Raw genomic sequence first — 26700 nt, forward strand, 5'->3', positions numbered from 1 at the left:
ATCGATCCAGGACATCATTAGTGAAAGGTTCGACCAGGGGAACAGGTGAAGTTTTCCAAATCACATGTAAATTTAATGTGTACAAGCAAACAAGTAAACAAGATTTAATGGCACCATTCACATTTCAGTTTCATTAAGTTCAGCTCACTGTTGTTTTTCCACAACAAAATAATGCAAACGAGACATTAGAACATTCTACCACACTGTATGGTCACATGACTGCAGAATTCAGTGCTACAAAGGACTGGAATGATGGCCTGATCATTTTTTGCTGCCATCACGTGTGTGTTGTCCATTGTGATGACACTTGGTCATTTTTACCTCAGTAAAATGAACCTACGATGTGTCAATCCAAATGGTATATTGATTATCGATTTATCTTATTTTGAAACGATTTGATAATGGGTTGGTTAGATTCAATTAACAACATGCCTCAGACAGTTTTTAGAAAGTGCTGGAGGCTGCATATTATTGACTTTATGAAAGAAGCCTATAGACCACTGAACATTTAAACAGGGGCTGTATTTGACCCACGGCCGGACTTTGGACATGCCCTTTCTCATGTCTGGTTGGAGTTTTAAGTTCTTTTAAACTCTAAACAGACCCCCTTTTCCCTCCCTTCCTCTCTCTCTCTCTGTCATGCTCCGCTTTCGGTCCATATACTCCGCGTGGTTCCGCTCTCTCACTCGACTCGCGGTTACCGGGCGCACGGTTGCCAAGAGAGACGCGTGTGCAGCCACATCGGTGGAAAAAACGGCACGGGATCTCCCCCCGCCATTTCCTCGTGTAATAGCCCTGGAATGTCGTGTAGTGGATCGGGCTCTTCCTCGCGGAAGGAGTTCGATGTGAAGCAGATCCTTAGGATCCGATGGAGGTGGTTCGGTCACCCCGCGGTTCCTCCGCCTCTTTCCCCGCCGGTGGGAGATTACCTCGCCAGGAGGAGGACGGGCGGCAGCTCCGGGGAAGGACCGTCCGTTAGCGGCTGTAGCAACTCCAATTCAGCCAGTCTGAACCACAGCTCGGGGAGCCACAGCGGACTGGTGGCCAGCGGCAGCGCGGGCTCGAACCTGTGCAACGGCAGCAACAGAAAGTTTGCCGAATCGGCGGGGAGTCGAAGCGGTCCGGGGGGAGCGACGTTCGGAGCCACGGGGAACTCCTGCACGCGCTCCTTCAGCCACCCAGAGTGCAGAGGCTCGTGGGTGTCCCCTCCGCTCCCCCGTCGCCCTCGCCAGGTGACAAACATGGAGCCCCCTGTCGAGGCCCCGATGCCCCACTTAGTAGCCGAGCCGTCGGCTCATGGCGTGGTTGAGCCGGAGCCTGAGGAGGCTGCCTTGGCGGCGGCTGTGGGCGCGGAGGAGAACAACAACCACCCGGAAACAGACACGAGTTCGTGCAGGTAGGATGGAGATGGAGATTTTATAGTGTCATGGTATTAATAAAAGCTGTGAAAAATACTTTATATTTTGTTTTACAAAAGTCAAAAATAGTAACTTTTGGAAAAGTTTCGACATCAAATGTTCCCCAATGTGGTCCTTTTTTTAAGTTAGTGGAAATAATCCGCTCACATGAAAAGTGGAAACTGAAGAAAATAGTTCTACTGTCTGATTTGGATGATGCTAATCGTTTACTACTTTTATGTGAAAAACCTACAAAAATTGAAAAGAATTACATCGAAAAGTACTATTTTGACTATGACTCAATATGCAAGACTGTAATTGCATATATATATATATATATATATATATATATATATATATATATATATATATATATATATATATATATATATATATATATATATATATTCCTTATGCAGTCTTCGTATTAAAGACAACTATTCATATGTTTTCTCCTAGTTTTCCTTAATCTCAGATAAGTCTCTTTTTTAAGACTTTTCTTATTGTCACTGCTGATATAGTTTCTACGAGGGAAACAGTAAATGATTATGGTTTACTGTTGTGTCAAGTTTCAAATCATATCTTCGTTAATTATAATGGGTGTTAGGCAGAGCAAATTACTCCTCACACATGCGTAAAACCGGTAGGTAAACAAAAATAAAAGAACACATTTTGAATTACATGCATAAAGCCTTGGACATCTTGTGGTTGCCATACCAACGCAGAGATTAGTGTACGTGCGGTTTGGGTTCCTTACATGGATGATTGTGCAGTTGTGTGTGCGACCCATTCCTCTTCTTTTGAGGGTTCCTGCGTACTCCAAGAACCAGGGTGCCATGTTTCTGAAGGGGATCGTGGGAAGCGATGCATATGGAATCTCAAAATGTCTTAAGGCTCTGCTGGGCTCAGCTCCGCTCAAGCCCCCCCCCCCCCCCTTTTTTTTTTGAGGCTACACCAAGCTGTGCCCCGTTTAATCCTGCTGTGCTTTATTTCATTACCCTCTTCTCCCTCCTTCTGTCTCCTGTTCATCCACGCCCAACCCTGCACCATTCATTTGGCCTCTCTATTTCCTCCTGTCAATAGCCATGGAAGTGTGTGTGTGGGTGTGAAAGAGTGAAGCAGGGAGGGAGAATGACAGTTGGCGGACTGTCCTAGCTTGATGCAGGGATTTAACAATCTGTCTGCTTGGTGAGAACCTCCTTCTTTCCACTCGTCCTCTCCACCTCTCTGTTCTATGTTGAGTGCCCACCAGGCTCCGTTCGGGGGAACTGGAAGGCAGTGTTCCCCCACTTCAAAGTCATCTCCTCTGGCAGTATTTAGCCACACCATTCATCTATATACACACATGCACACACACACACCCCTGCACACTCGAGGACAGGAAAGCTCGCCAAAAAAGCTTCCTTTGAGGGTTTGATCTGGATAGGGAAAAGAGGAAATTGAGACAGAAGAGGATGACATGATGAGGTGGAATGAAGGGAGTGAATGATGAGATTAGCTCCAGATGTAAAAGTGGAGACAGGAGAAATGTAGAGGAAGGGAGGAGGAAGACTCTGGTTACAAACATATCAGATTCAAGGCACACATGCAAGCAAAAAGACTAAAGTAAGTGCACGCCATGTGCACCAGTTTTGCTCTTAACTGTTTTTTGGCTCTTCTCAGAGAAACAAACATCACTAATAAATGCGGAAAGAGTGTTTTTATTATCTTTCAGAATAAAACATTCAAATAACTTCATTCTCAACAAATACTTGGAACGAGTTTCCATTCTTTCTCTGTTGGTTAGAATAAATGGAAAATTGTAGTTTATCACAGTTTGATGGAGCCCCATCACACCATGAGGCTTCAGAAATCTAAAAGTGATTTATATCTTTTCCGTCTGTGGAATTGCAGTCATTTTCCAGTGTTGGTTTTATGTTATTCTGGGCCAATTCTGACACTTTTGTTGTTGGGGGGGGAAAAAAAATAAAATAAAAGTCCAGTGTTGAGTCATAAGTTAAGTGCTGTTCTGGGAGCTATAGCGGCGGAAAATTCTTGAGTAGCTGTGGTCCTCGTTTCTAAGAAACCCAAAACCAGAGTGTGGACTCACACCTCCGGCTTTGCTTTTTTTTTTTTTGTTTTATGCAGGTTTGACCCTACCTGGAAGTCTGTTCATTAATGTGTTACTGCCGCACTCAAGCCCCAAACTGCTTGCAATTAAATGAAACGGGGTGAATTACAGTGTATTTAGAGCTCAGCTCCCGCTTTGATTTTAATTGGCTTGTTCTCTTTTTAAGTGTTCTATACTTGTCTCTCCTTTTGCAGCTTGTAACTAGACCATCAAAAAAGGCTTTTGTATGCCCCTGGCAACATATAGTAACCCAGTTAAAATCAAATAAGAAGGAGTTTGCTTAAGAACATGATGAGAAAAAAATTCTGATGTCTGTCAAGACGGACTTAAGCAGCTTAGACTTTCCTTTCACCCCTTTGAACAACAGAGAAACATCCCTTTGTTTTCCTCTTTGTCCTGCGTTCACAGGACGTCCAACAGCAGTGCCACACTGTCTTCATGTGTGTCGATGGAGCCAGAGGACTGCATGTTCACCGCTTTGTCTCATGCTGACGTGACGTTCCGCAAGATGGAGGGCTATTTGAGGTCAAGACAGCTGTGCGACGTCATCCTTGTGGCTGGAGAGAGGAGGATACCTGCCCACAGGTGAAAGCACAACAACTAAACAGTCTCTGAATGTATATTATTAACTTAAATAAGTCAATCTGCAGCTGTCATTGGAAAAAAAGTTGACACTCGATGTGCAGTGTCACGTCTGGAAAGCATTTTTTTTTTTTTTTAAATGCAGCAGCTCCAAAACAACATACAAAAAGTCCTTTCTATTTTTGTCATATTTCTGCATCACATGAACTATAGTTAGCAGTCTCTTGTGGGCCACACAGCACTCATCTGCCTTAAAGCCCACAATATCCTGTTCTGGTTTGTGTTTGCTTTTGGCATATGGCCATTGGTTTGCACATACCAGCAGGAACATTCCTCTTCTCTCAACGCTTTCAACTTCTGTCCCATTTGACAAAATCAAGCACGAGAACCATATGTACCGGTAACAACCCCTCTGCCGTTGTTGTGTATACTGTACATGTGCTCTTTGCTGTTTAATGATGTGGGAGTAAAGGCCCGTACACACCGGGACGAATATTCGCCAGGCGTTATTCGCCAGCGTTTTTGAGCCGAGCGAACATGCAATTTCATTCCCTGACATTAGATGGCGCTTAATGTAAACAGAAATACTCCTGTACACAAGGTGGCGCTGCGCAACTTTACGCTTCTTAAACTCGCTTTTCCCTCAGAAGAAGAGAGCAAGTATTTACGCACTTGTCAGAATAATACAAAGAAAACGTGAATATTTCAAGCACCAGTTGCTCCAACTGGTGCTTGGTTCGGGGATATTTTAGAATGTCCGTCATTATTTCTTCGTGGCTGTGTAGATGCAACTCTGCGTCTATCTTCTTCGCTGGTATGTGTGCTCAGCAAGGCAGTTTTGTGTTTGAGTGCCCCCAAGTTGTGTTTTACTGTAACTTCAGAAGCTCCAGACACGTGTGCAAAAGCGCCGTTCTCATTGGTCGAATAGATTTCGACGCGACGCGTCAAAAAAAAGAAACGCCTCGGGTTCGTTTTTTTTTTTTTTGACGCGTGGCGTTTTTTCGCGTCAGTGTGCACACTCTTATTGGTGCCCTTTGTTTAGTCGCGAGGCGTTAAACGTCGGCGAAAATCGCGCGCGAAATTTGTCCCGCTGTGTACGGGGCCTAAGACTTGTGCGTTTATTAAAGTTGGTCTGCTGGCAATTAACTCTTTGTATTTGTACAGCCTCCTGTTTTTAGGATAAAACCTTAATCTTTTTTTTCTGTCCTCTTCTTTCTTTTTTAATTTTTTCTTTGCAATTTTCAGAGGGCTCCTTAAATTAATCAAAGTCACAAAGTTTTGCAAAGAGCAACATTTTTAAATACTCATGAAAATGTAGAGCACACAAACCCACACATGACAAAACGTGACCCAACTTCACAATCCTGTCCAGAACTTTTCCTGTGAATTAAGGATCCACTTCAATAGAGATTTGACACATGGTGCATGAAAACCTCATTGTAAACCCATCATGTTGTATTTTGTCTATATGGCAGCAGTGGTCGACCTCTGATCCGAAGATTGCAGGTTCTGTTCCCGCCTTACTCAGCCATGTGTTAAAGTGACCCTGGGCACTTTAAAGGCCCGTACACACCGGGACGAATATTCGCCAGGCGTTATTCGCCAGCGTTTTTCGCCACGTTTTTTGTGTTCACACCCAGGCGATTTTCGCTGACGATGAGCCGAGCGAACATGCAATTTCCTTCCCTGCCATTAGATGGCGCTTAATGTAAACAGAAATACTCCTGTACACAAGGTGGCGCTGCGCAAATTTACGCTTCTTAAAGTCGCTTTTTACTATGAAGAAGAGAGCAAGTATTTACGCGCTTGTCAGAATAATACAAAGAAAACGTGAATATTTCATGCACCAGTAGCTCTAACTGGTGCTTGGTTCGGGGATATTTTAGAATGTCCGTCATTATTTCTTCGTGGCTGTGTAGATGCAACTCTGCGTCTATCTTCTTCGCTGGTATGTGTGCTCAGCAAGGCAGTTTTGTGTTTGAGTGCCCCCAAGTTGTGTTTTACTGTAACTTCAGAAGCTCCAGACACGTGTGCAAAAGCGCCGTTCTCATTGGTCGAATAGATTTCGACGCGACGCGTCGAAAAAAAAAAAGAACCCGAGGCGTTTTTTTTTTTGACGCTTTGACGCATGCCGTTTTTTCGCGTCGGTGTGCACACTCTCATTGGTGCCCTTTGTTTAGTCACGCGGCGTTAAACGTCGGCGAAAATCACCGGTGAAATTCGTCCCGGTGTGAACGGGCCTTCACACATGGGTGGCTGCCTGGAGCGCTGAGCGGGTCTCCCTTGGGGGGTCCTGACTCGTACCTGGGGTTGGGGCGGGGGGATGCCCGGAACTCCTGGGTGGTGATGGGGTGCTCGTCTGGGGCTGTGGGTGCCCTTCTCGGGTCGGGCCCTGCGTTGGGCTCTTCCGGTGCGGCGGGGGGGCTGTTCTCCTGGTTGGGCTGGGGCGCCGCTCTCTTTCCCCCGTGCTTCCCTGCTCTCTGGCTCTGGGGGCCTCGCGGCGGTCCTGCTGGTCCTGGCCTGGGTGGCGGATTTGGTCGCCCGGGGGGCGGTTGTCCCCTGCCTGCTGCCGTGTGGCATTGGGGGGTTCTGGCTGCCGCTGCTGCTGCGGCGGGGGTCTGGGTGTGGGGATGGCTGGGCGCTCCTCCTCCTTCTTTTCACATTCCACCATCCATTTTAGAAGAACATAAACACTCACCTGAGCACAGGTGTTAGCTCACCTTTGCACTAATAGTTTGCATAATTGAATGAATGAAAGATTTCACACTAGTTGGTTTAAAGGCATAGGTATGCATTCGTGAACACTATCTGTTTTGTGTACATGTTGACATGTGGACATTTTTGCAGCTAGCAGGTGTGTTGATGACATTTGAGTGTGTGTGTGGACAGGCCCCGCCCTTTTTGTACTACATTTGAGCCTTGCCGTAATGATAAACAACCAGTAAACTTGTCTGCTCTATGCTGCTTCATGGTCTTATCCCCCCCTCCCACTATCACCCCCCCCCCCCCCCCCTCTCTCTAACGTCCCTCTCTCTTCTTCCCTCCTTTCCTTTTCCGTCCGGTCCAACACCAAAGATTTTCAAACATAATTGAAATTGATAAAGTTTGGTCTCAATTACAAAAGGGGTTTATTCAGTCATGCCTTTGGTTTGTCTGAAGATTAATAACCCCTCTTGTTAAAGTAAAATATGTCCAACACAAGAGGCCTCAGCTCTCATCTGTCTGCCCAGCTGTTGGACAGGACAAGTTTAAAAAAAATAAAAATAAAGTGACCCTGGGCAAAACATCACTCCTGGTGGTTCCAGTGTTTGGTGCCAGTGTTTGGCGAAGCCGTCATCGGTGTGTGTGAATGGTCAAATGGGACTGTGACTGTAAAATATACGCCATTTACCGTATGTGATGGCTTTCAAGATCTTTCATGATCTTTGTTTTATTTAATTGCTATTTTCAACAGTTCATTGTATCCCATAATGCCATAAACACAGACTTAAAGATTGACTCCGATCATCTTTTGATCGGTTGTAAAAGTGTTCCCAGTGGTCCTTAAAAAATGGTTTTGCAGTTTTTAGTCATAGTGTGTCGTTTTCTAGGACAGTTTCTGCGGGGTGGCAGGAGTTTATTAATAATTTGCATTTGAGTTTTAGGCAGGACTGTTGGTGTTAGCCCGGCCTATTCCCATCATTCATCCGTCTTCGTGCTCTCCCTCTAGCTTACAGCCCCTCACAACATCAACCTAAAATTACTGGTGCAACAAAAATGGCGAGCAATATTAGAACTATCCAGCTGTACAGTTTTGATCCAGATGAGGAAAACTAAAACGTATTTGGATCTAGTTGTCTGTAAGAAGATGCATCATAACGGAGCAGAGCAGGGAGCTAGTGGCTTGCCATTGTAACTTGTACGTCACACTGGCAAGCTTTTTCCAACAGCATTTTTGTGTCTGCTTTTGATTTACAACAATTTGGGTAAAGAAATACTTAGAAATGCAATTTTAAGCTTAATTTTCTTTATATGTCTTTCATCATAAGAAAATTGCCCCAAGAACATGTTAAAAACACCAAAAACCCGTTTTTCATGTAAGTGAGTCTTTAAGTTATAACCATGCATACGGGGGCATACATTTGTCCACTAAGACTCATGATTATCTGCTGTTTTTGGCTCCACACAACAAACATAATGCTACAGAGCTGACCAACTTCTCTATTTTCTGAATTTTTCCAGCTTGTTCCACAAACCCACAAACATGTGGCAATCCCATGAGCCACATGGGTGTCATGACCAGCAGCTGCACACTGGCGTGCTTGGAGAAAAAGTCACGGGACCATACATCCCTTGTGGCTTCGTTATTATTTTCCTCGCTCACTGTATTCAAGGGTAGATGAAGTGCTTGTTCCAATTATTCAGTCTCACACTAGTTGTCAGTGTGCAGTTGTCAGCTTTTACCCTCCTTTCTTGAGATCGACTCCTCTGTTTCTTGTTGTCCTCGGGCATTTTGTCGTCTCGCTGCTGTCTCTGTTGTGTGACGCTTTCTGACTGTCCTGTCTTTCTTCAGCAGAGTCCTTTGTGTCTTATAACCTTTCTCTGAATGTTGGTTTTGTTTCTCCTAACAAGGTGGAGGCCCCATGAAAGCTAGAGTCTGTGGGGTGGTGGTGGAGGGTTGCTGTATTTGAAATCTTGCAGGAAAACCTCCTGCTGACTGTAGAGTGTTTTGACATTTTTGTCTGCACAAAACTCACAAACGCACCACAGGTACAAAGCTTGTCTCTGCTCCAGGCTATTTGTCAAGGTTTCACTGACACACTTAGCGATAAGGTTATACTCATGTGTATATACTTTAGACACGCTCGATGCTCGAACCCATTCTGCTCCCCCGTGAAGTCTCAAACACGGAAGGACGTGCAGCTTGGAGGTGAGGAAAGCTGCTGTATCACGTCTGAAGTTGTCTCCAAGCCACTATTCTTTGTCATCGGTTAATCTAAAGGGTATTTCTATAGTTCCCTGAAAAGGAGTTCAGCAGTAATCGATCATCAAGGTGGTGTCTTAATGGTGCAATCAATAGTAAAGAGTGGAATGACATCACTGGTTGAAAGGAATACAGTCCTCTCAAAGCTGAAACCAGGTCACAGTTGGCTTCGACGTGACTGATATTTATGTTTCACATCAGGTACCCCTCCGCCATAATTAGACCAAGGAATCATTGTCCCTTTAATTGTTCATCTTCTGTATTGATGATAACGTACAGTTTTAATAGGAGAGAGCCTTCTTTAGGACTTTTTTTATTCACAGAAGTTTTGTGAATGTGAAGCTTGATTAAAAAAAAATTTAAAGACCCACGCCAATGAAATGTTGGAATGGAAATGATTGTAGTTATTAAGTAAAATCTTCAGTGGTGGGCCACTAGCTCCCTGCTCCGCTGCATTCTGATGCATGCAGTTGTAGACAAATAGATCCATGTACGTTCTCATTTTCCTTGTCTGAGCTGAAATCTGGCTCAACACTGTACGGCTGGATAGCTCCAATATAGCTTGCCATTTTTGTTGCACTGGTAATGTATGGTTGGGTTTGTGAGGGGCTATAAGCTAGTGGGAGGGTTTACACAAAGGGATGATGGGAAATGAGGGAAGGCTTATTCCACGCTTACAGTCCCGCCCACAACAAACTACTGCAGCTCTGCTGTATGTCCCAAAAAACAACACAGGATTTCTGACTTTGACTAAAAATGACAATCATAATTAAAAGACTCATGGGAACATTTTGAAAATAACTCAAAAGATGATTGGAGTGGCACTTTAAATATCTACAAAATCCACAAGCTGGTTTTTCAGCTGCTTTCATTTTAATGTAATTGTTATCGTAACGGATTAAAGGCCAACGCAGATTAAGCTAAAGCTGCCTAAGCAATGCTTACAGGAACTGAAAATCTAACAGAAACCAAAAGGTCGTCTGTTCCTCTGTAACAGCTGTGCGTCTCTTCTCTGTCCTCCCCAGGCTCGTTCTGTCATCTGTGTCAGATTACTTTGCAGCCATGTTTACCAGTGATGTGAGGGAAGCCAAGCAGGATGAGGTGAAGATGGAAGGAGTAGACCCTGATGCATTGTGGGTCCTGGTTCAGTATGCATACACAGGTATGCACACATACCTACGTTTCCTTCATTATTTGTACATCATTGTGTACAATTATTAACTTTTTATACTACTTTCCTTTATTATGTACTAATTCTTTTTGATTGGAGATTTCTGATAAAAACGAGATTAATTGAACGTAATGCTGCAAAAATCAGTTAACGTATTTATCGGCCCGAGACATACAAAGAACATTTTTGTTGCTATAGCGTCATCACATATCACTATGTTACTTGAATCCACCTATAAAACTATCATTGTGCTCTTAAAGTGTGACATCATCAGCGTTTTAGGTGACCTATAGATGTGTCGTAGCTGTTTATACCTTTGGGAGACCCATGATTATTGTACTAATAACAAAGGCCACTCAAAACTGCTTCAGATATTCTAACTTGTATGCATAATTAATGAGAAGTATAAGATTTTCTGATTACAACAACATGATTTTTCTCTGTTCTTCTTGGCCAGGCCGGCTCGAGTTAAAAGAGGACACCATCGAGTCTCTGTTGTCAGCCTCCTGTTTGTTGCAGTTGTCTTCGGTTGTCCAAGCCTGCTGTTCTTTCCTTGTGAAACAGCTCCACCCGTCTAACTGCCTCGGCATTCGCTCCTACGCCGATGCTCAAGGCTGCAACGACCTGCAGAGAGCTGCTCACGCCTACACCATGGTGGGAGCAGACAGCACAGCCTGTTTAAATTGTAGTCTCAGCTCTAGGTCACCTTAGAAGTCATTATGAGCAAATAAACAAATTACCAGGATTAAAAATTAATGGTTGTGCGTTTTTTGGGGAAACATTACACTCACGTTAACCATTTAATTTTAGTTTATTTATAACTGTCTTCTTTACATACATCTTTCTTTTATTAGGTGTTGGTCACAGACAGGATTTTTCTTGACAGTATGTGACAGTAGATGCTTTTTAGAATAGGGTTGCCATGGTGACAGTGAAAAGCCTCCTTTATTTACTGGATTTTTCTTTTTTTTAACCCCTTATTTAGTCATTTCTTATTGTGTTGCTATTGTATCTTTCTTTGTCAGCAGCAATGTTCATGTGTCCTTCTTTCTAAGGAATAGTCAGTTATGATACTGTAAAAGGGCCTCTGGTTGGATGTTTGGCGCATCATTAAACACATCATTTACATGAACGCTACAGTCTTTGGGATTCATCAAACTAAAGGCTACACAGTGTGTACTTCTCCACCAGTGTAAGAGCTGAGAAACGGCTTTTCTGTGGCTTTTCTATGAGTTTCCTTAGATCTTTATCTTATAACAATATTGTGCAAAAAGCATCGAGCTCGATTTTACAAAACTTTAATTGAGAGCGGAAGCGTCGGCTGAGAGGGAACTCATTAAATTTTGTTGCCGACCTAAATCTCAGTCATTAAAATTGCAAAGGAAAAACCCACTTGCCTTGTTGACGATGGGAGTCGAACTCTCCCAGGCTTTTTGCATGTTTTTGTAGGAAGAAGGTCACATTTAATTAATGATTCTCTTAGCTATGAGTCTATAGTTAAGGAAAAATAGGAAGTAATATTGGAAAATTGGAAAATATTCCATTTTGATCATTTTATGACCATTTGTTGATCAAATAATTTACTGTTTATAAAAAAACACTTTAGACCTACACATTTGCCTTTGTCTTTATTTACATCATTTTTTTTATCTTTTACCTATTAAAGTCGTTATTGCTTTGTCAAACTTTTTTATTCTTTTCTCCTGATGCCTCCCACCTCATTGATGTGTTTTTTTCCAACTGTTTTTCATGCTATTCCCCTGATTTCTGTACCTTTCCCTGTCTACCTATCACTAAATTTCACTTTTTATCCACCAGGAGCACTTTTTAGATGTTATCGGAGGCCAGGAGTTTCTTCTCCTCCCTGTGGAGGAAATGGAAAGACTGCTCAAATCTGATGACATCAACGTGCCAGACGAGGAAACGGTGGTAACTTCTTTGTTAACCTGGGTCTCTCATGACGCTCCCACCCGCCATCTCCACCTTCCCTTGCTGCTGGCTCACGTCAGAATACCGCTGCTGCAACCACAGGTAAGAGCTGCAAAAATTCATAGATGCACATTTTGAAAAACATTGACAAACAAATAGAAGATGATTGTGTCCAATTTTAAAACCGGCAGATTTTTACATTAATTTTAAGCCTAAGATCTTCTATTTCTTATTTATTGATGTTTTGCTTCTAAACTAGCATCCAGAGAAGACGTTAAGTCTGATATTTTAGGAAAAAAAAGCTAAAACTCCAAATAGCCCAACAAGGAAAATACATCTTTAGATCTCTGCACATTATTTTTCCAGAGCTACTTCAAAAATACAAAGCAGAGATATTCTTTGTGAACAGACGTTCTAGTCAAAAAATACAACCGTCTTATCTTCTTTTTTAGATGTAGTTCAGATGAGTCTGCATAAAGATGGAAGCCGTGTGAACTGAACTTCTAATAGAAAATTGCTTATACTTTAATAGATTAGCAATAAAATGAAATGCCAGATATCCTCAGAGCTAATTCAGCTTTCATGTTTACTGTGTATGAGTTGTTATGGAACAGGTGCATAAGTGTCACATCATAGGTATATATGGTGGACACTGCGAAGATTAAGCTGATTTTATATTGATTTTGCTTGTGTCTGGACTTGTTCTTCTTCTTTACTCAAGAACTACACAACATTGTGTTTGTGGTGTTTTTAGCATGTTCTTGAGGAATTCTTCTCATGATGGAGGACATATATTAAGAAAATGAAGCTCAAAATAGCATTTCTTAGTGTTTCTTTATGCAAATCCTTGCGAATACAAAAAAGTTGGAAGAAGAGCCTTTTTGTGACGTAGATAATAGGCTAAGCAGGCAAAAAGCTCCTCGCTCCGCTTAACCCTTGTGCTATCTTAGATGACCCCACCCTTACCTTGACGTGTTATTCCTACCATGACAAAGGTGGATAAAAGTGGAAAGATTTCATGTAATCCATGGACACCAGTGAAGATCACAAATCATTGAAGAAAAAAGGGTCAACGCACTGTCTAGTGGGTCTAGATGACCCAACTCCCAACGTTAAAGTGCCTAGGATAGCACAAGGGTTACACCGAGAGCTCTCAGCAACAGAGAGGGCACAGGGTGCAGCCAGGGTTGCTCCCTGCTGACAGTCCCGCTAACATCTCGTAGACAAATGTCTAATGAACCACTGACCCTCTGCCGAAACTATGTCAACACATGTTTTTAAATGGGCTATAAACTGAAAAATCACAGTTAAAAGACCGCTGGGAACGCTTTTACAATAGATCAAAAGAGGATTGGATTTGGACTTCTTTTCTGACCATTTGAAGTTATAGGTGGCTAAAATGTTCAAAATGGTCATTAATCAGAGCTTTTCTTGGATTTTATCTCTTATTGCTGCATCACTTGTGTAAAAAATACAGACAAAATACAATTAAGTGTTTACAATGAAATACAGATTCCTTTTGGCAGCCTTGTGAAACTAATACTAGTAGAGTTGCATATAAACCTTCCAGAGTCTTCCAATCAATACTCATCAACCAATTACTCAGCTTTTTATCTTGGCTACTGGGCTTTTACTGATGCGGATACTATTAGTTCTCAAAGTTAACAGCTTTAATCCAGACTTCCGATAACTAGTGTCACATAAAGCACAGCATATAGATGTGGATCTTTGGTTTTGGAGCGCCAAACCTTTGCTTGACTGTAAGAGTGACGCACTCGGTCAGCTGCAATTCTGTTTTGGTAAAAGTGGGTCAAGGCAAAGAGAATCAGTTAACCAAAGAATGTTCACCTAATGTTAAATGAATTTACCAATCTAGGAAAAAAAGTCAAATCGGAATGAACAGGAACGTTATATCATCTAGAATGGCATCTACTTTAAGGGTGTCATATGACAGCAATGAGAAAACCAATTGTTATTATAAAATTGATTTTAGTTTAGAGGGAAAATTCTTTTACCAGACAGGCGAAGAGGCGCCTAAAGCAAAACTAAAAGCACACCTGGGAGGTGTTTGTGTCGCTGTGGGTGTGTTTGTTTTAAGCGGTTAGCACCCGCGTCGTCTTTTTTTCAAGCACCAGGATAACGCAGCGTCTGCAAGCCGCCCTGTAAAGAGAGGACGGGGAGCAGAAGGTGGGACACCTGATGTATTCAGTTTTATCTCACCCCTCCACATGCAGCCTGTCACAGCACGATGGATAAATGACTACAAGGGGAAGGAAAAATGTTTTTCTAAATCTGTCCTTCAGCAAATATGCACACATAAACGACTGCGCCTGTGTACAACTGAAGTGCGGGGTGATCCTTGCGTGAAAGCTGCTTATCCATTTGTCATGCTTGTTTTATGCTCTCCAGTTCTTGTATCCAAATTAGATTTTGCATCCAGTGACCAAATCCTTTTGATGGCGGTGGGCGAACTGGGAAGGGGGATAAAAAGGAAAGCAAGACGTCCAATGTAACGATTGTTTTGTTTGATTGGAATTTATTTATTTATTTATTTTGGAGCCTCGCTCAAGAGAGTTCAACCAGTAAACAAATAAGTGCAGACGCACAGAAATTGAAAAACCTGAAAATTGCTGGATATGCCAGGTAATCCTAACTGCTTGCCTATTGCCACACATGCGCACCAAGACACACAATCACATTCCTGTCTAAATGTAAATCATGTAATTCTTGCCTTCAGGGAGAACTTGTCTCCTGCCACCCTGTCTCTCACAGGCAGCCGTTTCCTCCAGATTTATTTTAAGAAACAGTCTGGCGGATCGAGGGCTTCATGCTGCAGCCTCCGGTTGTTTGTGTGCTCGTGTGTGTGTGTGCACGCGCGTGTGTGTGTTATGAGGTTAGAGGGTATTGACTTGAGCGCTGATGAGATGTTGAAAACAGATTAGAGTTCTAGTGTGTCAGATGATTGGTGTGTACATGCTTGTGCATGTAAGAGACCCAGAGAGGAGAGGGGCCACTAATAGCTGCTGGTGTGATCTGATATAATCTCTGAATCGATAAAAGAACAGGCTTTTTCAAACTCTCACCCCTCTCCCTCTTCAAAAGGAGCAGAAAACGTGTTAGCCAACACTATCCAGTTGGCCAGCATCCATATTTTTCTACAGTATTTTCACCTTGTGATTATGTTGTTATCATTTTCACAAGATCCAGTGTGTTGATATGTGAATCTCCCCCCCCCCATGTGTGCAGTTCTTGGCAGACCTGGAGTCTAATCCGCTCCTCCGTGACAGTGTGGAGTGTCAGCGACTCCTGATGGAGGGGATGAAGTATCATCTTTTGCCCCAGCGGCAGCCCTTGCTGCAGAGTCCCCGCACGCGGCCACGCAAAGCCACCGTGGGGGCCATGTTTGCCGTCGGGGGGATGGACGCCTCAAAAGGTATAAAAGACTGGAGTTGTGGGGTCAGTCCTTGACCTTTCTCCGAAGTGCAGAGTAAAAGGAGTCTTTAATATAAGTTGCTACGGAGCAAAAGCCACAGGAGCCAAGAAATGCATAATAAAGAAAACAACATATATAAGTCACTCAGGAATAAAAATCACACTTTTGGGAGAAAAGCGAAACACTTCTAAACAGAACTGCCTAGCCCGGTGTAATGATGCATTCACACAAATTGCATTTGCATCTTTTTTTGACATGCATCAAGTTCCATCCTTAATGCTTGTCCAAAAATGTTTACATAAACTAGACGCTCTAGTTGCATGTGGGAGAAGCTACCATCCAATTTTAGGCCTCATCCCTACAATGAAGCATTGACTATACATCTCATTTATAATGCATGGAAGACATGGAGAACGTGGAGAGATCAGATTTATATATTTTGAATAGCTCTACAAAAGTATCCATAATCATTTTTCCATGTCTGGGTACAGATTATGCCGTCTTTTTTTCTCTTTCTATACTGCAGGAGCTGCGTCTGAATGACGGCGCTATCAGCGCTATTTCCGTGTCTCTATAACCTAGTTTGATGAATTTCTGTTCTTCGATAGTTTGAGAAGAAGAAAAATAAAAAAACAAGAGTAATGTATCGATGCAAATCAGCAAAATACCATAAAGTTCAGGAGAACAACCAGATTGTCCTCCATGTTTGTTTTGGACGGTGCTTCTTCTTCTGTGGTGCTGTCAGGAGCAAATACTGATACACACACCTACAGTCCCCTCTAGTGGTTGTTAGTGGGAAAATAATGGATATATAAGCCAATTTTTTTATTTTTTCAAATTAACACATCAGTCGCTCTTGAGTATCGCCCACCTGACTAAACTATGCAAAAAAACGCGACTGATTTTCTGAAAAATACACTAATCAAAAGCCCTGCAAGAGGAAATCATTAAATGTCCTTCATGAAGGAATGAAATTAATGCTATAGAGTTATCATCAGATGAGAGCAGCTGTCTGTGGAAAGAGTCATAATGGCGTGCACTTTAGTCTGCACAGGAGCTGCAAAATGCATAGGCTTATGAATAAATGTGTCGGAGTGCAACAGTGCAGCCCATCATGCATAATACATGTTGTTGAACGGTTGTTTACATAATGATATGCAAATAGAACAAATAGTTCTGCAGCTGCAGAATCATGGTTCTGGCCTAAAAAGTGCTGAAATAAACGGCTCCTAATCATTCTTCATCTATTTATTGTCTTTTTCTTCTTTTTCTTTAAATCCAGGTGCCACAAACATTGAACAGTACTGTCTGCGCCGGGACACGTGGAGGCAGGTCGCAACCATGAGCGGGCGACGACTGCAGTTTGGTGTCGCTGTGCTTGACGGCCGTCTTTATGTGGTCGGAGGCAGAGATGGACTCAAGACTCTGAACACCGTGGAGTGTTATAGTCCTCAGAGCAAAACCTGGAGCGTCATGCCGCCCATGTCCACACACAGGCACGGTTTGGGTACGTATCTGTTTCACAACAAACCAAATGTTAAAGACCCACTCTGATGACATATTCAGGCTTAAAATTGCATTTTTGAGGATTTGACCTCCCTGCTCTCCTCTGCAACAGGGAGGGGAAGGGGGGCGGTGTTGCTCCATTCCTCAACTCAGAGGCAAAATTCTAATCCACTACAGAATCCATGTCCTTGAAAACTATACTTTTCTTTATTGTTTTGGCTTAAAATGGCATAATCATAATTAAAAGACCACCAGGAACACTTTGGAGTAAGTCTTTAATGGTTAAACTTGAGGACTTTTCATCAGCATTTCATTAATGTTCCACACCTCTGATATTAGTTCTGCAGAGGAAAAAGACACTTTAGTGTTGCAGCACAAAAACACATCGTTCTCCCAAATCACCTCTGAAGCCTACTGTTACTCTGACACGTTTTCCTAAGACCTGCTGTGCTGCTTGTACGTGTTTTGAAATGTGTTTGTGGAACGAAGACGAGGACTCAGACGCATCTGGAAGCGCAGATGTTCTGGCAGATAATTCCCTGCAGTCTTAATGCCCTGGATTTGGTTGCGCACGGAATGAAGTCACAGATCGTGCTTTTAAAGGTTGTAGGAGGTTTCCTGCTTTTTGACAGTGATCTACATCTGCCGCCGTAGGTGTGGCTGTTTTAGAGGGGCCCATGTATGCAGTGGGGGGACATGATGGTTGGAGCTACCTCAGTACAGTTGAAAGGTGAGCACAAACTTTGCAGTGATGTTTAACTTGTGGGCATTTACTCTAGACATGGGGCCCCTTAACTTTACTACCAAATGTCATCAGGTTTGTCGCTCTTTTAGTTTACTTTTAATGCATGACAGTAATAAAAATGCATTATTTAGAGAAAGATTTCAGTTTGTGAACAGATTTGGCTTCTTCTGTAAAGTGTTGGTTTGGTCTTCCAGGTGGGACCCCCAAGCTCGTCAGTGGAGCTTTGTAGCAAGCATGGCGACGCCTCGCAGCACAGTTGGAGTTGCTGTTCTCAATGGAAAGTAGGTGAAATATTTGCTTTCCTGACTTTTTTTTAACAGGTTGCATGCAATATTTAGTTGGAGAAAATCCTTTTATTTATTTTGGAAATATGCTTTGAATTTTATGTGATAAATCACCTCCTAACTGCATGACATTGGAAACTAGAATTCCTTTTTTGTGCTGCTGAAAAAAAAAGGACCACACTTAAGTTCTAAATCATCACTTTCCTGGTGACAAATAAAGACTTACATGAATAAAATTTGCATGATAAGAGAAAATCACATGTTTCACAGGGAGTTGACTCGTATATGAATATGATTATCAGCCTCCTTTGAGGAATTTAAATCAGTTTCTGCTCATAAATTTAAAAAGACAACGTTCTGTAGGACTTCAGAGGAAAAATATCCTCTTGATTTAATCTGGGTTTTGTAGTCAATCTTTTTAAATAAAGTTAATGTGCCTTTTTTAACAAAACATTGAATTCTAACTAGAGACGAACTTTCAGAATTAACATGAGCTAAAATACCATTAACATTATTTTTAGAAGCTTTTTAGTTAAACTGGATTAGATTATCAAAGAAAATTGAAAAATATGCTAGTTAAATAATGAAGCCAATATAATGTTTCAGTATTTTCCTCGTGTTGAACCTTCTGTTATTTGTTTCATTGGACAGTTGACCTTTCATGGTTAAATTTAGGTAAAATTTTGGAAAAAATAATGATTTAATAGATTAAGTCGTTTAAATAGAAGGCTGGTTGGAGAGAAAATTTTGTGTGGATCTACAAAGTTTGCATAAAGAAAAACGATGATGCCAAGATGGAATTTAAAATGTTCAAATATTTCAGTTAAACCAAAATTAAATTATTAAAAGTATTAGGAATAAAACTTGTACAAAGAATTTACAAAGGACTCTTAGTCTGCTTAAATGCACAGATTTAGAAGAAAAACCTGTCAAGCAGTCCAAGAAAAAGGAAAAAATGAACTGAAGGCAAATGAAATTGTTTTTTCACTCAAGTTTGATATGTTTGCATTATTTTTCTTTAAACTTGAAATGAACTTTAAAAAGAACATTCATTTTATAAGGAATTTTCTGAAGTTGTTCCCTTCTGACAGCTCTTTGATGGTGACAGTTTTGTAACAGATTCTCCACCTTTCATTAAAAACCCAGTTTATAACAAACCTACGAATATAATCAAATGGAAAAATAGAAATAAAGACCAAATCTTTGTTTTCATAGGTGATGTTTGGACAATCAGTGCGAGAGACGTAAAAAAGAATAGTGTAAAACAGAATTATTTTAAGCTCTGGAGGAGTAAAGGTGATTTAAAGAGCTGCTAAACCATGCAGTAATGTAAAATGGTCACCATTATTTGTTTTTGCTGTCATTTTCTAGAGAATCTATTATTTTCATTAATGGATCGCATGGTTATGTTATTTCCTGATGCCATAAACATTATAAATGATCACTTTTTGAATAAATATTTTATAATCAGGACCTTTAATGGAATATCTCAGTGATTCCCATGAATGTTAGCTTATTCTGACAACTTAAAAATGTCTCAAATTGTTACAATTCTAAGAATGCATTGATTTATGGTATAATGGTTTTGTTTCTTAGGCTGTATGCTGTGGGAGGTCGTGACGGCTCTTCGTGTCTGCGTTCAGTCGAGTGCTTTGACCCTCACATAAACAGGTCAGACAGCCGACTTGCAGTGGCTGCAGTTAATTTCCTTTGGCTGCTTTATTTCCTGTCTGCTATTGCATCTGAAGACAAGCCTCCATCCACCACGGTTGTGTATGAAGTCACCACAAGCATTCTTCAGTTGGATCTTTAAAAGTACTTTTTAAAACCATCTGGGGGAAAAAAAGAATTTATCTGTGATTTAATATTATCGTCTAAACTGGGACATTTTAAATGAGATGATTGAGATCTTTTCCAAGGCAAAAAATGTTATAAATGCAGCTTTTATTAGATCAGAATGCTCTTTCAAAGTTAATATTTTACTTTTTTGTGTTGTTGGTTTTTTTTCCTGATGGTTTTGAACACTATGTACAGATGGAACAGCTGTGCTCCCATGGCTAAAAGGCGTGGAGGTGTGGGTGTGGCCACGTGGCATGGTTTCCTGTACGCCATCGGAGGTCACGATGCTCCAGCTTCGTCTTTGGCCTCTCGGCTAAGCGACTGTGTGGAAAGGTGTGGCTGCATTCGAAAGCTTTTTTAATGTTTACGTGTCATGATGTTATTTTCCACCAAAACAGGGAAATATGAGACACTATTTTGCGTAGACGTGTTTTGCCGCTTTTTTAGAGCCATTTTTTTAATCCCTTTTACTTTGTTATTTTTTTTCTTTTACATAGTGATCTATTTCAAGATTAGACGCTTATTTTACAAACACTCACTTCTTTTCTCAAAACTCCTCCAGGTCAAATTTGGTTGCTGCTTTTTTTAAACAAAATATTTATATGTATTTATTTATTTATTTTTTACTTTTATTTTATTTACTTTTTAGGTTGTTGTTAATTGCTGCTTCCCAACATGAAAAAAAGTTGTCAAATTAACCTTAAAAGCCCAGAAGACAATTGTTCTTGGGTTCTCCAGGGATAAGCTTCTACTCTTCTCATGTTTGCTGTGTGAGCTGTCATTTTTGTTGTTTTTGTTAGGTTGGGAGAGTTTTCTGGAAATGAGTTTTCTTAGTGTCTCAGTCGTAGTTCTTAATCTCCCTTTTCAACATCTGCATCTGCAGTAAAAAAAAAAGTTGTTTTCTATTTAATAAATTCTTTGTTGGGAAGTTAGAATTAACTTAGCGTAGACCCAGGCTTCTCTTGAACCCATCTTAGACAGACAAAATGCCATGTTTGCATACTTAAGGGTTTCAGGAGGCTAAAATGGATTGTTGTGTCCATATAAACAGAATTAAGTGGGCTGCGCTGTCAGAACAGGTGTGGAACTCTGGAAAAAAAAGAAGTTCTTTGATTCAGTACATTAAGCTTAAATCTTTTTGTTTCTTAACAATTTTAAATCAATCAATCAAAAACCAAGTATTTTATTTGTGTTTAGTATTTTCATTGAATCTTTGTGAAGCCTCTTTGCCTCAGACGTTGGTAAAGTCCTTTTTAAATTTAGTCTCTGCACGCCCAATGATTTCATTACATTTTTCATTAGCTGCTGGGTCCAGTAAACAGTCACCAGCAGGAGACTTGCAGCGAAATGAAGAGCTGTCATGCTTTCATTGATTTTCTGTGGTGATTCCATCTGCTTCCAGCGATGATGCACAGCTTTGTTGTATCGCTTCCTAGTGTTAGCTCCAAATTAAACACGAACATTTAATGGGTTTTGATTCTTGATGTAAAAAAAAAATGTTGTTTCAAAAACTGTTGATTTATAAGCAACATGGTCTGAATAAAGTGGGTTTCACTATTGTATTTGCAGATATGACCCGCAGACAGACATGTGGACCGCTGTAGCCCCTATGAGCCTCAGCCGAGATGCTGTTGGCGTTTGTCTCCTCGGCGACCGCCTCTATGCTGTAGGCGGGTATGATGGACAGGTGTATCTCAATACTGTGGAAGCCTACGACCCTCAAACCAACGAGTGGTCACAGGTATTGCATACAGATATATAGTTTTGGTTTGTTTTTTATGCTGTTAAGCAGTGTTGTGATAAGAATACCAAACATTGTATCTCGTTCATCTGAAGCAGCTGACCTTCCTCCGCGTCCTCTCCACCAGTCTTCTTTGTCATTTAAATGTGTGTTTTCCCCGAGCTAATATTGTCCTTGCTGCTGTAGGAGGTTGAGGGGACTTTTGAAAAGTTCAACTCTTCCTGCAGCTCTCAAGTATTTGGATCACTCTTCCATTTATACCTCATCTCCTGCAAAGCCTCAAAGGTTTCTCCACCAAAGTCGCTGGGAATGTGACATTTTAGAGACTGGCACCATGCTGACAACAAGAGAGGTGTGGGTGTGTTACAGCTGACAGACAGATGGGAATAAATCAAAACCACAAAATGAGCTCTCTATCATTTGGTAGAAACTAACACACACACACACAAAAAAAAAGATTTGTGTTACTTTTTCCCAGGTATCATCACTTCTGCTTGTTTTTTGCAGAAAGTTGTCAAAGGGTAAACAGTTGAGTCCAAAACTGTTTTGTTAGATCGAAATCCTTTTAGTGATTTAATTAAATGCTGTTACATTTTACCAATAAGAATAAGAAAAACCTTTATTTGTCCCTTTAAGAGAAAAATGCCTGCTTGGTCACTGGTCACTTATTCCAGTTCTCATATACAGTCGATGAGTAAAACTGGATTTTAGAAATGACAGCACAGCTTCTCATACGAACAATTTAACTGGAGCTGCATGTCAGATTTCCTGTTTGTGCCCATCTGTGATTCCTGTTTACTCTTTTGTGTTTCAGGTAGCGCCTCTGTGTCTGGGCAGGGCAGGTGCTTGTGTGGTGACCGTCAGACTGTAAAAAAAAAAACAAAAAAAAGACTTTCAATGGCAGACTGCACAGGATTGGGCTCAGAGACTGTCTTCATCGTCCCTGCTGAAAATTATGAACACTCAATGATCCAGCTGCACACAAAACATCCTTTCTGGTTTGTTTTTATATTTATGCACACCATTTATATTCTTGGGAGAAATTGTGTTGAAGTTTGACTTCAGCATCCTGACAAATGTTCACATCTGAGCGACTTCCAGCAAGGACCGAGCTGCCACCTGCACACACAGGGAAAACAGATCTGCTGCTTTTATCCAAGTACAACAGAACTGCTGTCTTACAACTTTAGATTTTCTGCCTATTAGATTTTTTCCTCTACACAAACTATCTCACCCTGACAGAGCTGCTTTCAGCATCTATTTTTGCTGACAAATGGGTGAGATTGTCAAGAATGCCTCACTGTATGCTCCCTGCTCTCCTTCCACTATCTGATGCTGTTATTTTAATACCTTCCCCGGTATTTTTATGCTGAAGTTGGCAAGTGAGTATCTCCGCTTGGCTGCTGTTGTGCGCACATTTCTGACAGAAAGGGTTTTGACATAATCAGCACGAGCTTAAAAACAGCTGCTCGCTGAAGAATGGCGAGCGTCTTCATTCAGAGAAAACACTTTGTACTTCGCCTGACGTTTTTCCTGTGTTGCATCAGATCTGAAGCTTCTCCAGGTGGAGAGGCCTCTTTTTTTTTGTTTGCAAGGTCCACAAAGAAGTTGTCAAACTTCGTATTTTTGTATTCATTTTTAATTGTGCTTTTCTGATTGTTGCATACAAAGTTTGTAAATGTGAAAAAGATTTAGTCTGCAACGTTAATGAGTTTTTATTGCCATCTTGTTTTTTTGTTGCCATTTTTTTCTCCATGTCAGTTCAGCCTTTTTGTCTACCAGCTACCTTTTTCTATTCTCAATGTTAGAGTCCCACTACAATCATCTTTTGGTCTATTTTTAAGAGCGTTCCCATTGGGCTTTTAATTATAATTGCGCCTTTTTTTACCCCCAAAAAAAACTTCTGTTTTCACTTTCTGCCACTAGCTTACAGCCCCTTACAAACCCAGCTTAACATTACCAGTGCAACGATATTTGGGAAGCAATATCAGAGCTTTCCAGCCGTACAGTTTTGATGCAGATGCCTGCTCAGATGAGGAAAACGAAGATTTACATGGAGCTAGTCATCTGCAAATGGATTCATCAGAATGGAGCAGAGCAAGGGGACATTTTTTTATCTGCTCCTGATTCACAACAGTTTGAAATGCAATTTTAATTTTCTTTATGAATGTCCTTCATTAGAAAATTGCCCCAACAACATGTTGAAACTGTGATTTTCATTGCAGTGGGTCTTTAAGCCATTGTGTGGATGTTTGTGTAAAAAGAACTGTTCTGTCTTCAAAGTCCGCAAGGAGTCCCTTATCTTAAATGAGAATCTTCCTTCCTACATTCCCTCCTCCACACATTTTCAATCCCCTGCTTCACTCTCCTTATCCACGTTTCCCTTTTCATCGTCGCACACACATCCCCGTACAGATGCCTGCGCCATTTCCTTCTACAGCTGGACGGAGCACACAGCAGACCATGTAATGAGACCATGAATTTAATCATGTCAATTCCAACGGCGCTGACATTTTGTTTGATGTCATGTTCAGAGGGTTATTAGATTTGAAGCAAGTATTAGATGAGAGGAGGAATATAAATCTAGGAGATAAACTTGTGTATTCTTACTCGTTGTTTGTGACTAGATTTACGACTGGAATGACGCACAATGACTTCGTTGTTGTACATCTGTGTCTTTTGTTTTGTTGGTTTTTTTTGTACAGTGCTGGTATAAAGCGTGTTCTTCAGTAAGAGTCAAATCAAGCACCCTGTCAAGAGCTGACAGATGTGGGGCTAATGTAGCCCCAAGAATCCACTTTACATTCAAACATGACAGATAGTACACACTCCCATCTGTGCATAAACGGCTGAAAGCCGAGCGCCCCAGGATCTGTGGATGATTGAAAAGCAACCCAAATTTTTCAGCATGACGTCTAAACGGCTGAGACAGGCAAGCTGGTAATTTCCTGCAGCTGAGCTGATGCTTCTCCCCTCTCGTGTACCGGGGCTTTATTTTGTTTGACTCACCTTCTAACCCGCCTGCGGTTTTTGCTTTCGTATTTCCATTTAGAGCTCAGTAGAAGGCATCTTTACTGTGTTTTTGTGTTTACAGGCAGTTAAATATTATTTAAAAAGGGTACATTCCAAAATATGTCAAAAGCTTATATTTATTACTATGTATATAAAGATACAAGTCTGTACATGTTTTTGTGAAAATGATAGTGAATACATTTATGTGCTTCTTTTTGTACCACGAATTCCGATGAAGAATTCAAAATACGCTTTATTGATCTACAACATAGACAGCTGGTGCCACAGATGCTCCTCTGGTTTACCTCTTTAGTAATTCTGTACATGCAGTAGATGCTGCTGCTTAATGATCTTTTATACAATAAAGTCAAAAAGTGATTTAAAACTTGTTTTTATTTTTTCCACCCTGTCTTCCAACAGCACCATCTACCCTTGTTTACAGTGCAGATGTTTTCGCAGGCAGCCTGCATTCGTCACAATCACTATAACTGTCATCACGTTGTAAATTTGTTTATGGGCGGCTCGTTTCTCCTGCAGCACCCCCATCAGTGCAGCTCTACTGGTGGCCTTCGCGGTTCAGTGGTTTGGTCTGCTCAAGCGTGGCTTTGCATTTATTTTCTGTGCCTGGAAGTTCATACGGAGGCTCGTTACTCTTTAGGAGCGCCTCTCCTCACTTGCAAAGCTGCAGAAACAGCGACAGGTTGAAGTGTTTGTTGAGTAAAGCAAATGTGTGTGCGTGCGGGAGAGGAATGATCACAATTTATGGATACTTTTTAGCACAGAGGCAGCGACTGGAAGCCGGCTGAGTCCTCGGTTATTTATTACAAGTGAAGCCTTAAATCATTAGCAGTTCTGACAAATGGCTCCTACTGGCACTGAGAAATGGTGTCAGTGACCTTGTCTTGTAACCTTAACACCGCCTGATTCTATTACACCCAGCAAAAACAAGAAGATGGTCCACTTGTTCAGGATCCAAACAGAGAAATCTCCTACAAAGAGCTCGGCCATGAAGCTAATCTTTTTATCAAAGAACTTAACGATAGGATGAATTTATTTTAAGGATTTTCAAGAATCCTTTTAAACTTAACTGTATTATATAGCAAGCATGTCTAAAGTCTGGCCAGTGGGCCAAATGAGGCAAAAGAAAATCTTAAAATTAATCACATGTGGCCCCCAGCACTTCTTCTAAAAGCTGTGTGCACGATTTCTTGGTTGTGATTGGCTAAAATTACATTATAAACCACTAAAAAAATACATTAAAATACTTTTTTTTTTACTTCACAAAAATTGTTCTAACAATAGATTTTGGTCTATATCCGCCAGTCCAGTGAGCATTGATCCACACTGGTTTTCTGCAGAGACATCTTTGAAATTTCTAGGGCACTTGATTTTGGAATTGTGGCTTCTGACAGCACTCCACACTGACAAACACACTATATAGTGCACTATGTAGTGTGTAGGGGATGACGTTGGACACAGCCTTGGTGATGAAAAACATTTGTCCTAAATAGTAGCACGAGTTTGCCAAAGCAAAAATGTGACATTTAACAAAAATATCATTAATTGTACATTTGTATTTAATGTTGGTTCAAAGAATGTCTGGTTGGTCATCGCACATTTTTACCTCATCAAGTCTGGCTGTTTTCAGATAGTTTGGACAACCTCAGTAGAGCTTTTAACTGACCTCTTTCTTAAACTTGTTCAAACACAGAACAACTTTCTATAGTAGTCCGGGACTTTTTTTTGGTCTATCTTAATTTTTTTTGTTTGCTATAATAATTTACCTTTAAAACTGTTTTTGCGGCGGTGTTTGATACCCATCATCTTAGTACAACGCCACCTTCTATTTTTTCACAGATACATTTTTGATTCTATTAAACAATATTGCCATTCAATTAATGCAATTCTAAGTGGAAAATTTATCATTTTTTTACTGCAAAAATCAAAATCAAACAGTCTTCTTTATTTTGTAGCAAAAGATCAAACAT

The 26700-nt window shown here is 41.1% G+C and overlaps 1 protein-coding gene across 1 annotated transcript; it reads left to right on the top strand.

Annotated features, from left to right (window-relative positions):
• Nucleotides 1–22580, top strand: klhl5 (kelch like family member 5). The gene is made up of 13 exons (XM_023956525.1): nucleotides 1–1396; nucleotides 3916–4092; nucleotides 10078–10214; nucleotides 10681–10877; nucleotides 12042–12254; nucleotides 15399–15585; nucleotides 16868–17092; nucleotides 17746–17821; nucleotides 18031–18117; nucleotides 19717–19791; nucleotides 20155–20292; nucleotides 21529–21700; nucleotides 22515–22580. Exons 1-13 carry the CDS (start codon nucleotides 801–803, stop codon nucleotides 22569–22571), a joined length of 2337 nt encoding a protein of 778 aa, XP_023812293.1. The 5' UTR covers nucleotides 1–800; the 3' UTR covers nucleotides 22572–22580.
• Nucleotides 22581–26700: the final 4120 nt, after the last annotated feature.

This window comes from Oryzias latipes, chromosome 1, assembly GCF_002234675.1.
Source record: "Oryzias latipes chromosome 1, ASM223467v1".
Lineage (NCBI taxonomy): Eukaryota > Metazoa > Chordata > Actinopteri > Beloniformes > Adrianichthyidae > Oryzias > Oryzias latipes.